General features: G+C 42.4%; 1 protein-coding gene across 1 annotated transcript in view; it reads left to right on the top strand.

The window, feature by feature from the left end:
* Positions 1-808: 808 nt before the first annotated feature.
* Lypla1 (lysophospholipase 1) overlaps positions 809-12537 on the top strand; it is a 36177-nt gene continuing 24448 nt past the window's right edge. The window contains exons 1-2 of the mRNA XM_052176004.1: positions 809-978; positions 1492-1523. Coding sequence (XP_052031964.1) covers positions 910-978; positions 1492-1523 — 101 coding nt within the window. The 5' untranslated portion in view covers positions 809-909. The remainder of the gene's footprint in view (positions 979-1491; positions 1524-12537) is intronic.

Below are 12537 nucleotides of genomic sequence, written 5' to 3'. Positions count from 1 at the left end.
AATATATAGTGGCATTGCTGGGTGTGATGGCAAACACACTCAGAAGGTAGAGACAGGAAGATTTACCAGAGTTCGAGGCCTCCCTGGTCTGCAATATGAGTTCCAGGACAGCCTCAGCTACACAGAGAAACCCTCTATCGAAAAATCAAGAATATATAGAGGCATTTTGAGTTCCATTACTGTTTTTGGAAAATTGTCAATTTAAATAATTATCATTCATTTTTGAGAATGTACATACTTTTCACTATTTAAGGGCAAGACTGATTTAAAACCATTTTAAGACTCTAAAATCTCTCAGGACCTAGAGTGTCCTGTGTAATTTAAGTCTTTAAGTCTTTGGTTCAACAACTTCTCCCCAATCTCTATTTGGTTTCCTCACTGAATTGCAGACTTCTGAAGGTCATGGCATTTTGGCTTTAGATGTTTGCCATGAATCGTTCCCTAGCTATACATACTATATATGCAATAAATTCAACGCGGTGCAGAAGGGTGGCCATTCTCAGTACCTGCCCTGTGGTCAATGAAGCTGACCTGCCTGGGGAAGTGGATTCAGGAGTCAAGGGTCGAGTGCGCCAGGGACCACGGGAAGAGCTCGCCCAGCCTAGCCGCGGTCCCAGCTCCCCGCCGCCGGTGCAGGCCCTGCGTGGAAGGATGGCGAGAGGTCAGCAGCGGCCACCCTGGCAAGGCTCCTGCTCCGCGCGGGGAGGCTCATTGTGACGCGGACGCGCCGCCGAGTCAGGGCGCGAGCTCGGGGACGAGCGCGCGGAACAGGGCAGGGCGGCGCGGGGGCGCGCACGCGCCTGAGCGCGCGCCCGGAGGGGCGGGCTGGGATTCTCGGCTCGCTCGCCCTTCGGCTGCCGGGAGCCCGAGCTCCCTTCCGCTTCCGACGCGCTGTCCGCCAGCCGGTGGATGTGCGGCAACAACATGTCCGCCCCGATGCCCGCCGTTGTGCCCGCCGCCCGGAAGGCGACCGCCGCGGTGAGTGGCGGCGGCCGGGCCTGGGGCCCCAGCGAGACCCAGGCCGCCGCGCGTGGCCGCGTCCGCGCCGCCCCGCGGGCTCCTCCCGGGTCGGGGCCGGGAATCCGAGCCGGCGGGACGCCGCCTGCCCGCCGAGCACCCTCACCCCCACCCCTGAAGCGAATTCCCAGGCAGGTCCGGTGCTGAAACAGCCGACCTGCAGCGCGAGTGTCTGGGCTGCAGGAGCTCAGATTAACTTTTGCCTCCGGAAACTTTTGTGATGAAAAAATTCGACTGTCTGTGAGGCTTTCGTGACTTGACTTTAGACAGCTAGCTGACTTTATCCGACTGTGTGAGACCTGTGAGTGCTAAAACGGCGGCAAGGTATCCTAAAGATCAAAAGGAAGGGGTATAGAAAAGAATTGGCTTGTGGAATAGTGGTCTGCTTTAAGTTTTTAGGACCTCCATTCGCCTTTGTAACTTAACAAAAGCTGGAACAGTCCACTGTGAGCTTATTTTCTTCTTCTCTTTTAGGTTATTTTCCTTCACGGATTGGGAGATACTGGGTAAGTACCATTGTTAGGAACACTAAGGAGGTGGGGTCATGCAGCTACTTACTTACTGAAGAAGGCTGAAATTGTAAGAACAAGTATTTTCTCAAGGAGACCAACTTTTCTGCTTACACATGCCCACAGTTTGCCTCTTATCTTGAGTTTCTCTTCTCTGAGAATGTCTCTGGAACATGTTAAAATTGTTAACTGCTCTTTGGATGTGTCTTGGATACCAGAGGAGTGGAATGTTTGCAGAGGTAGTATGCAATTTCAGAGCAGGTTGCGAAGGACTGGTTGATGTTGTTGAGAGACATAGCAATAGCATGAAGCGCGAGTCCCAGGAAAGAATGCAGATGATGATCCCTTAAAAGAGAAAAATCAAAGAAGGCAGAGGCCACAACTCAAAGATTAATTTGGAGGCTTATCAAACATATTTTGCTTTTTTGGTTCTGGAGAAGTGAGCAGACACCTCACCTGTCCCTTACCAGATTCTGCTGCACTAACTTTAGCTTAGTGATTTTCTGTTATTGATCCTTGGGTTTTCTTGTGTTTAATTCAGTACTTATCTGACTGAAACTTGGGTAATATAGGACCATCAAATTTTTAAATTGAAACTCGGGAGGTGGCCTGATGGTTAAGTGCATAGGTTGCAGTTAACCAGCCTGTGGGTTCAGTTTCAAGCACCCACATAGTGCCTTCCAGCTATCTGTAACTCCAGTCTCCACAAATCTTGTCCCTTTTCTGGACTCCATGGGAGCTGCACATATGTGGTGCATAGGTATTCATGCAGGAAAACATTTGTACACATAAAGATTAAATTTTTAGAAATTTATTTTTAAAAGGTAAATTTTTATAAAGTAGCCAAGAGGTTAAGTGATTTTTTTTTCTCAATGAATTATTAGACTCGTTACTAAATACTCAGAGACAAGCAGTTTTCATGCTCCCTAGAGTTTGAGACTGACTTGGACAACATAGTGAGATCTTACTTATGAATGAATGAGACACTGGACTAGACTAATTGTCCCTTTCAGGTACTAACCACATCTCACTCACTCTCCTAACTTTGGAGATTATGCAAGGTTATATGGTTTTAGATGATGGCTAGGGTTTTTTTTTTTTTTTAATTACATTTGGTGTGTGTGTGTGTCTGTATGTCAGGACATTTTGTAGGAGTCAGTTTTCTCCTCCCATCACATGGGCCCCCAGGGATTGAATTCAGGTTACAGTGTTGGTAAAAAGTGTCTTAATCCACTGAGCCATCATCTCACTAACCCAGTTATTGTTTTATTTTTATTATTATTATTTTGCTGATGGATCCAAGGTTGGTCCAGACTTAACAACTATCTTCCAGCCTCCACCTTTGATAAAACTTCAAATTAACCTTCTAGTTCTCACCTGCTCTTCAACTAAGTTTTCCTTTTAATAGATAATTTCTCTTCCCCTTTCTTTCTTCCTTCCTGGCCTCTATATGCACAGCTTTGTTTGAGGTTGTCTGTGCTAGCCTGAGCTCATTGTAGACCAGGCTTGCTCCATACTTGTGATCCTTTTCCCTCTGCATTCCCAAAGGCTTTACAGACATTTGCCACCGTGACATTCAGTCTGTGGGAGCAAGAGTGCTTCTGTGTGTGAGAATGCACATGTGGAGGCTGGGGGGAAGCTGTTGTCCACCTTTAACATTTTTTTTTTTGTAGGACAGGGTTGAACATTGGCCTAGGTTATGGCTTTGCTTTTGTTTTTTAAAGCTGTATTGATTTATATTGTGTATTAGTGCTTAGTCTGCATTGTGTGTGTGTGTGTGTGGCAGGCATGTGCACGCATGCATTCTTGAGTACCTGCCTCAAATACTCACTTGTGTTTCTGGTGCTTTCGTATGCCAGAAGAGGGCATCAGATGCTAGTTGTGGACATTTGTCAGCCAATGTGTGTGTGCCTAACCCGAGTCCTTTGAAAGAACAAGAAGAGCAAGTGCTCCTGACCACTGGGCCATCACTCCGGCCCCTCCTTATTTTTTTTTCTTTTTTTTCCTTTTTTTAATGGTTTCTGGGAATTGATCTGAAGTCCTCATGCTTGCAAGGAAGATCAGCATTTTACCACCCAAACGATCTCCCAGACCTATCCCTAGTTCTTCATAGTAATGTGGTTTTTTGTGTTCTATTTGTACAAAGTCTAATATGAAAATGTTGTAGGACTCTATCAATACATCCAGCAAAAACGTTGATTTGTGGGCCAGACATAGTAACACAGGCCTTTGGGAGATAAAGACAGGAACATCTCTAAGTTTGAGGCCAACCTGGACTACTTAGTGAGACTCGGCCTTTAAAAACAACAAAGAAAAGGAAAAGAAAACACCCACCTACTCCTACTACACTTGTTTTACTTTATGTTTCTGTTGGGGTTTTTGTTTTGTTTTGTTTTTGTTTTTGTTTTGTTTTGTTTTGAGACAAAGTCTCTTGCTCTCCTGGAAGGAAATCCCAGTGTAGACCAGGAGGACCTGGCTTAAACTCATGAGATTTGCCTCACAGAGTGCTGGAATTAAAGGCTTGGTCCCCCATGCCAGGCAACTGAAAGGATTTTACATAGCAGAACTTCCCTGGGAAGGTGTTTTTTGTTTTGTTTTGTCTTGTTCATTTATTTTGTGCACTGCTTGGTCTACAAGGTAAAACAAGAAGAAAACTTTAGTATAAGCAGGATGCATTGTGGCCAGATTCCTCAAAGAGTGAAAACATGAAGAAAAAAGTCAGTTTCGAAATGCAGAGGCTTCTGGAATAAGAGATGAGTTATTGTTTTCATGTTTCTCAGTTGCTTATATAAAAACTCAGAAGTACCCAGATATGAAAATACAACACGAAATATTACTAAAGAAATGGTATCTTGGTTAATTTCATGAATATATGGTGGAACTCAGAGCTAAACAGTCTAACAGGTAGCAATTTAGTGTTTAAAATCTTTAGCCAAAGTCATCTGGCATGCTTATATTTATAACATGCATTAAATTGAAGTGAATATTGAGGAAATCTCATTCTGAATTGCGTGAAATCAGGTTTCCTTCTAACATAAAAATAGCTTTTGTAATTTGAAAATGTTAAAATTGCATGGCAAAAAATTCAGAATATGTTTTAAAAGGGAGTGAAATGTGTTGAAATTTCACAACCCAGATATCGCCTATTTTTAGAGCATTTAAAAACTTATCTTGAAATATGTCTAGACTTACAAAGTGTCAAGGGTAACGCCGATCCCTGAATATACTTTGTGTAGATTTCCTAGTCTCTTCCTCTCCTGACACACAAATGCTGGCCATGCCTGTGAGGGGAAGTTGTAGATACGACAGTGACAGCTGCACGTGTCATATACGAGCCATAAAATTCTTATAAACTGAGTGCTTTTTCTGTATAAGTGCATTTTATATAACTGTGGAGCAGTTAACCAATTCAGGGCGTTTATTATTATCAAATGTAGCACAGACAGGGATTTTGCCAGTTCCCTTCAGCAATGTAATGCAATTCCTTGTCACACATGCGTTGCCACCTCTGAGCCTATGTGACAGAATGTTTTTTGAAAAGAGTGCTGTTTGTCTTGTAATTTTACTTTTTTTGTTTTATTGGTTTTCTAGTTTTGACACAGTCTCTCTGCATAGCCCTCCGCTGTCCTGGATCTCACTTTGTAGATCAGGCTGGCCTCAGACTCACAGAGCTCTGCCTGCCTCTATTTCCCAAGTGATAAGATTAGAGGTGTGGACCACTGTGCCTGCCCCTGTCCCATTATTCTTTTTCATGGTTTCTTCTGCATTAATTTTCTCCTTTTAATTAGAAAGCAAGTCATGGCCTTGGTGGTGATGCAGGATCATAGTGTATTGGCAGCAGCTTGGGTTGTCCATGAAACTCCATTAAAATAAAGCAAAAGAGCCGGGGATCTGTGTGATGCTTGATCATACCTTAGGGCCGTGAAGGTAGCTCTTCACCAGACTCTCACCAAGTATTTTTAGCAGTTAAATAGCTAACAGACTAATTTAGAACATATGACATAGAGAGAGAGAAGAGAGAGAGACAGAGGGAGGGAAGGAGAGAGAGAGAGAGAGAGAGAGAGAGAGAGAGAGAGAGAGAGAGAGAGAGAGAAAGAAAGAAAGAAAGAAAGAAAGAAAGAAAGAAAGAAAGAAAGAGAGAAAGAAAGAGAAATAGCCAGGCTTGATAGCACAGAACTTTAACCCCAGGACTGGAAGGTGGGTCTCTGATCAGGGCCAATCTGGTCTACAAAGTGAGTTCAGAGACTACACAGAGAAACTCTGAGAAACCCTGTCTAACCAGAGAGAGAGAGAGAGAAAGAGAGAGAGTTTTGTAGATTTGTAGTTTATGTATAGAAAAATTTCCCTGTGTGTGTGTGTGTGTGTGTGTGTACCATGTTAGATCCCCTAGAACTGAGATTACAATATTGGTGCTGGGAATCAAACTGTGGTCTTCTGAAAGCAGAAGTACTCTTAACCATTGAGTCATCGCTCCAGCCTGGCCAGACCATTTCAAAAAAAAAGCAAATTCCAAACCAGACAATGCTCTAGAAACTTGCATTATATAAGTTTGTTATTAGGCCTTTTCTTTCTCTCTCCCTCCCCCCACTAACGTTTATTCATTTGGAGATGCTTGTCTGTGCATGGAGGTCATAGAACAACTCTGTTTAGGTTTTGAATATTGGTTTGTTCTTAAAGCTTTTAAGGCTCTTATATCTGGGAAAAATAACCTTACAAATTGACATAGACAAGGCTGGCCTTGAAACTCAGATATCCCTTGTTTCTGCCTCTGGAGTGCTAGGATTAAGGGCACTTTAAATAAAGGCCACCATGCAAAATTCCTTTTCGTTTTCTTTTTTTCCCCCTGAGTTTTTTCAGGAAAGTTTCTCTGTGTAGCTGTAACTGCCCGAAGTTATATCAAATGGGTTACCTGGAAGGGAAGCTGGGGATGTATAGAAGGCGGCAAAAAAATGACAGAGACCAAGATAACACCTGTTATTCAAGGTCTCAAAGTTTAATGAAGAACTCCCAATATATATAGGCAGGGGGAACAGTCTAGAAGCTTTTCAGAAGAATCAGTGCAGTTGCTCCACAGGTGGCTAGTGTTTCTCAGGAGACTGCAGGTCCTTGAAGAACAATAGGCTTCACCTCTGTCTGAGCACTCCACCCTAGGGGAGGGGATTATGGCTGACACAGGAGTTCCCACTCAAAGGCTGGAAGAGGAGTTTCACATATGGTCGATATCAAGTTCCTGCCAGGTGGCATGGCACCTCAATAAGGCTCTCTACATCTCCTCCCTTTTTATTAGTTTTAAGATGAGAAGATAACCAGGTGGACAGCCATCCGTCAAAGGACGGGCATTAACCACGGTGTGTGGGGTGGGGGGTGTATTGACCTGGTCCTCCTAAATACTTTATGGTGTCTTTTTATGGAGGAGAGGGCTTAGGCTTGTCATTTGTTAGTCTAAGGAACACCTTTAAACACCAACCTCTATGCAACCAGGTGTGCTTCACAGGGGACTCAGAGACAGAAAACATGGCCCTCCCCTTGCAGTGCTTTGCCTCACACCTCCCACTGGTGCCCATGTCGGCTCGTAAGCGAACACACGTAGATCTGAGTTCTACGTAGCTCGTAAGAGGTCCACTTTTATAGGTTTTGGTGTCAGAGAGTCCATTTATTGCCAAACACCCTGCAAGTGTCTTTAACAGACATGCCAACTTTCAATCCAGGTGCCTGAGTGGAGACAACCAGTCTGCTTAAAATATAAGGCAAAGAGTTAAAAGCAAAACAAAATTAACCTGCAAGCTAGCAACTTTCGGATACAAAGCCTGGATTCCCAGTGTTGGGGAAGTGGCTTTGAGAATCAACAAAGAGAATGTTTTTTCAGGTAAACACCAGATAGGCTGGCTGATAAAGTTTTGTTTTTGTTTTTGTTTTTAACCATCCTTAGCGATTAGAATCGTACTTACTAGAAGATCCAAGATCTGTGTCCACTTGATGAACCAATCTTTCTGGCAGCCATCTGGCTCCGTCTTCTTTTTGTGAAAAAAATGCAAACAGACCCTCTTCCCCATATTAAAACAGGGTCTGGACCATTCCATGTATTAGTTAAAGGGTCCCATCATTTAACCATGGCATAAGAATTGGAAGTGACTGGATGCCAGTGGTGATCTGCTACAGACTGACCTTTAGCATCAGATGGCAAAAAATTCAAAACAAATAAGACAAAAGCAAGATGTACCCATGGTGATCTTGAGGGGTATAATTCTTTTTTGTTTTTAAAATACAATTTTTCAGCGTGTGTTGTGCGTGCTCAACAGTTCCTTGACCCATTGAGTTATAAGGAATTCCAGTTTTATGTTCAATACTGAATTCTTTACAAAATGATATAAAGTTGTTGCCAGTATAAGCTAACCCATTATTTGTCTGAATGACTTTAGGTAATCCCATAGTATTGAAGGCTTGTAAACAATGATCAATTACATTTCTAGAAGCTTCCCATATGTAGAGAAGCAAAAATGAATCCTGAACAAGTATCAATACAAACATGTATATATTTTAATTTTCCAAATTCTGCATAGTGAGTTACATCCATTTGCCAAATATGATTGGGCATAAGGCCTCGTGGATTAACCCCTAAATGAGGAACTGAAGATAATGTAAGACAGGGCATTGTTTCACAATCATTCTTGCTTGCTCCTTAGTGATCTTATGTCTGAGCCTTAAGGTGTGGCTTGAAAAATGAAACTTATTATGGTCACTTCTAGCCAACTCAACAGGATCTGAAACTAAGGCCTCTCCTATTAGAGCTCTATCAATGCAGTCAGTGCCTGAAGTTAAAGGTCCAGGAAGATTGGAATAAATTCCTATATGGCCAGTATAAAAGGGATTTTTTTCTAGCAAGAATGATGTTTTGCAGTTGTGAAAACAAAGATCCTGATGGTATATTAAAATTAAATGTGCCACAAGTTTCCAACAGAGGAACAGATTCAGCAACATACAAACTATTAGTAAAAAGATTAAAAGTATCATTTACAGATTGAAAAACATTTAGTACTGCTGTCAGCTCTGCTAATTGAGCTGAGAGCCCAGGGGTCTCTATAATCACCTGTTGATTATTCATAAGATATCCAGCTCTTCCTTTAGACGAGCTGTCCGTGAAAACCAAAAGAGCATCATGCAGTGGCTATAAAGACATCATATTAGGAAATACAACCTTATACACATTTAAAAACTTTATCAGCCTATCTTGAGGATAATGGTTATCTATAATTTCTTTAAATCCGATTTGAGCAAGTAACCAATCTGTGCCATGCTGCTTCTGCCAAGTATCTTGATCTACGTTAAAGGCCTGATAATGATATCTGGTTCTTTGCCAAAATAAGTCAGCACCTGTTTCCTTCCAAGTATAATCATCTGGGCTACTGCCTTATAATATGGCAGGATATTACATTTAGGAGACACCCTCAAATGAATCCACATAAGAGGAGCCCTTTGTCGTAATAATCCTGTAGGCGTATGAGTCATATTAAAAATCAGCAGATATAAAGGCAAAGAATAATCTGCATTGGTAATAAATTGGCTTTCAGTAGCTCTCTCCACTTGCTGTAAGGCCAGTAGCCCTTCTGGGGTTAAAGATCTAGGGGATGTGGGATAAGGACTCCCTTTTAGAATATCAACTAAAGGTCTTAATTCTCCTGTAGTAAGCTTTAAATACGGGCGAAGCCAATTAGTATCACCTAACAACTTTTGAAAATCATTTAAAGTTTTTAAACTGCCCCTGCGAGTAATTATCTCCTGGGGAAAAAAACGGCTTGATCTATAAGTCTGAAGCCCAAATAATTATAAGGATCCTTGGGTTTGTACTTTTTCTGGAGCTATTTGCAGTAGTTTATCAATAAAGACTGTTGTAAATCTATAGTTTTAACAGCAAGTCCTAAGGATTTCTTTCCTGCTACCAGAATGTCATCTGTGTAATGAAGAAGGTATACTCTGGCCATTGCTGTCTTACAGGCTGAATGGCCTGTGCTACAAACTTTTGACATAAAGTAGGGCTGTTGGCCATGCTCTGAGGAAGAACTGTCCATTCATATCTTTTCATAGGTTCCATGAAGTTAATAGAAGGAACACTGAAAGCAAATCTTTTACAATCCTCAGGGTGCAAAGGAATAGTAAAGAAACAATCTCTCAAATCTACTGCTATTTTATAATATCTTCTAGGAATAGCCACTGGAGATGAAGTCCAGGTTGCAAAGCTCCCATAGGTACCATAGTTTCATTAACCTTTTTTAGGTCTTGTAACAATCTCCATTTACCAGATTTTTTTCTTGATAACAACTATTGGAATATTCCATGGTGACTGAGATTCTCTTAGATGTCCTGACTCTAGTTGCTCCTGCACTAGCAAAGAGGCAGCTTCTATTTTTTCTTTAGATAAAGGCCACTGATTAATCCACACTGAATTATCATTAAGCCATTGAATTTTATCAGCATGGGATGCAGGCAAGATAGCGGCCATTATGGAAAATGCCACAAACCTCTATTGTCAGTGTGAGGTTTAGGACTTTCAAACCTTTTAATGCCTTGTTTTTCTTTTCCTAGCCCCTGACCAGGCAAAGATCCTTGTTCTAGCATTTGCTTAGCCCCTACCTTATTAGGACTACACATTATAAGACCCATCTGTGACAAGAGATCTCTTCCCCAAAGGGTAGTAGGCAAATTTGGCATAACACAAGGCTGAATTTGTCCTGAATTGCCTTCTTCATCCTTCCAGGTTAGAACTTTAGCGCTTTGCTTTGGATTATCTGCATAACCGATCCTTTCAAGGTGAGAGCTTTATCTGACAAGGACCAAGTTGAAGGACAATCTTGGCCTCTAATTGTCACATCAGCTCCAGTATCTGTTAATCCTTCAAAGCTTTTTCCCTCAATTGTTAATTTAAGGTTAGGTCTCGTACTAGTAATAGATTGAATCCAGTATACATCAGAGGAACCAAAGCCACTCTGTCCTCTCTTACTCTTAGCGAATCTGGAAGGTAGCAGATGCGAAGGAACTAAGATAAGTTGAGCAATTCTTTGGTTAGCAGGTACAGTAATAATACCATGAGGGGAAGCAGCCATAATTTTAATTTCTCCTTCATAATCATTATCTATGACACCTGGATAAATCTGCTTCATCCTAGAAGCAATCCCCAAGTTTCTGCAGGCAAAGGTCCAAAGACCTAGGCAGGGTCTGAACTCCTATTTCTGGGGTTAATACTGCATTGGAGGTGGTTATAGAGGTTCAGTCCTGCGCTTCCTGGTGTTGCCCTGATAAGTTCAAAAACGGATTTCCCTGGCATGGCCGCAGCTTCATGGCCCCATAAGCTGCTTGCTGTGGGTGTCTGGGGGCCTGAGGCTGGCCCCTCTGCCCGTTTCCCAACACAGGATGGCCCTGAATATCTAATTTAGATTTACAATCTCTGGCCCAGTGATTGCCTTTCCTGCACCTAGGACAAACTCCTGTGGCAAAAACTGATTGTCCACTTATAGTGCCTCTGTTCCTAGGGCGATCACTTCTAAAATGACCCAAACCTCCACATTTAAAATACGTTTTATTCCCTTGTCTCTTTGAAAGTGTTGCTTGCACAGTGGTTCCTTGCAAAGCTGCGGCCATGGCTAGACCTTGATTGTACGAAGGCCCAATCTCTGCACAAAGGCAAATATACCCAGCTAAGTCTGTCTGTCCCTTGTAAGGTCTAATGGCAACTCGACAAGCTGCATTAGTATTCTCATAAGCCAATTGTGTGACAAACGGATTTTCTGCTTGAGAATCTCCAAAAATTCTACTAGCTGATTTCAGTAGACTATCCACAAAATCCTGAAAAAGTTCATCAGGAGCCTGTCTAAGGCTAGCTACACTTCCACTGAGATCCCCTTTAGTCGGTAATTGATTCCATGCATGTTGGGCAGCCATTGCAACCTGCAAATACACTCCAACAGGAAACCCAATATGATTAGCATTGCCTTCATAGTGACCTCCTCCTAGTAGCATGCTAGTATTCCAATCTGGATCACCTGCCTGAGCATTCATCCCAGCAGTTCTCTTACTAACTTCAGGCCATTCAGAATTCCAAAGCAAGAAGTCTCAAACAAAATAGCCTTACATAGAATCTTCCAATCTAGTGGGGTTAAATTTGACTCCATCACAGTATACAACAAAGCTTCTATAAAAGGAGCCGTAGGGCCATACTGCGCCACAGCTGTTTTTAATTCCTTTATCACTTTGAACTCCAAGGTCTGATATTGTCTAACTCTATTCTGCTGGCCCATGATCTCAACAACAGGGAAAGCCAGCAGGTCAGACGTATCCTGTCCTTCCCTGTGAGCCTGACTCACAGCTCTTTCTAGCGGCGATTGGTGCATCCCAGGATCACTGCTACTTCCTGTACTTGATTCCCCTTTTTCGGTCCTGTAGCTCATTAGTCAATTTCTGCAACTTAATTTCAAACTCCAATTTATGAAGTTGCATATCCATCTGGGTATCATCTTGTGCAGTAAAGGCCATAGGCAGAGCAGAAGGTGCACTAGGAGGCCAATCCTCACCATAATATTTGCCAGCTCCTTCGTCTGAATGAGCTTTCTCCTCTAATGTTAGCTCATCAGTAGTATCTCTATGTCTTTCTAATTTACGGTTGAGAGGACCCTTTTCTGAGAAAGTCCTCTCTGGCAGGCTTCCTTCTTGAGATTCCTCAAGTTCTCCCTGTGTGCTATCTGAAGCCTGCAAGTTCTCTTATCAATAATATCTTTTATAAGCGTCCAGAGGCAGAGGGTAGTATTATCTGCCTGGTGGCTCTTAACACTTTCCCAATTTTTTCCCAGGTTCTCTTATCTAAAGTTCTTTTTTCTTAGAACCATGGGCAACTAGAATCCATCTGATCTAAAAAAAACTTTCTAACCATTGTTTTTCAAACCCTTCTCCTTTCGCCTGAAGCAGCTCTTGAAGGCTTTGGACAAACACCTATAAAGTTCCTGTCCCATTTTCCATTGTCAAC

This window comes from Apodemus sylvaticus, chromosome 3 (assembly GCF_947179515.1).
Source record: "Apodemus sylvaticus chromosome 3, mApoSyl1.1, whole genome shotgun sequence".
In the NCBI taxonomy this organism is placed as follows: domain Eukaryota; kingdom Metazoa; phylum Chordata; class Mammalia; order Rodentia; family Muridae; genus Apodemus; species Apodemus sylvaticus.
Note: the sequence above shows the minus strand (reverse complement) of the source record. Positions and strands in the feature narration are given on the sequence as shown.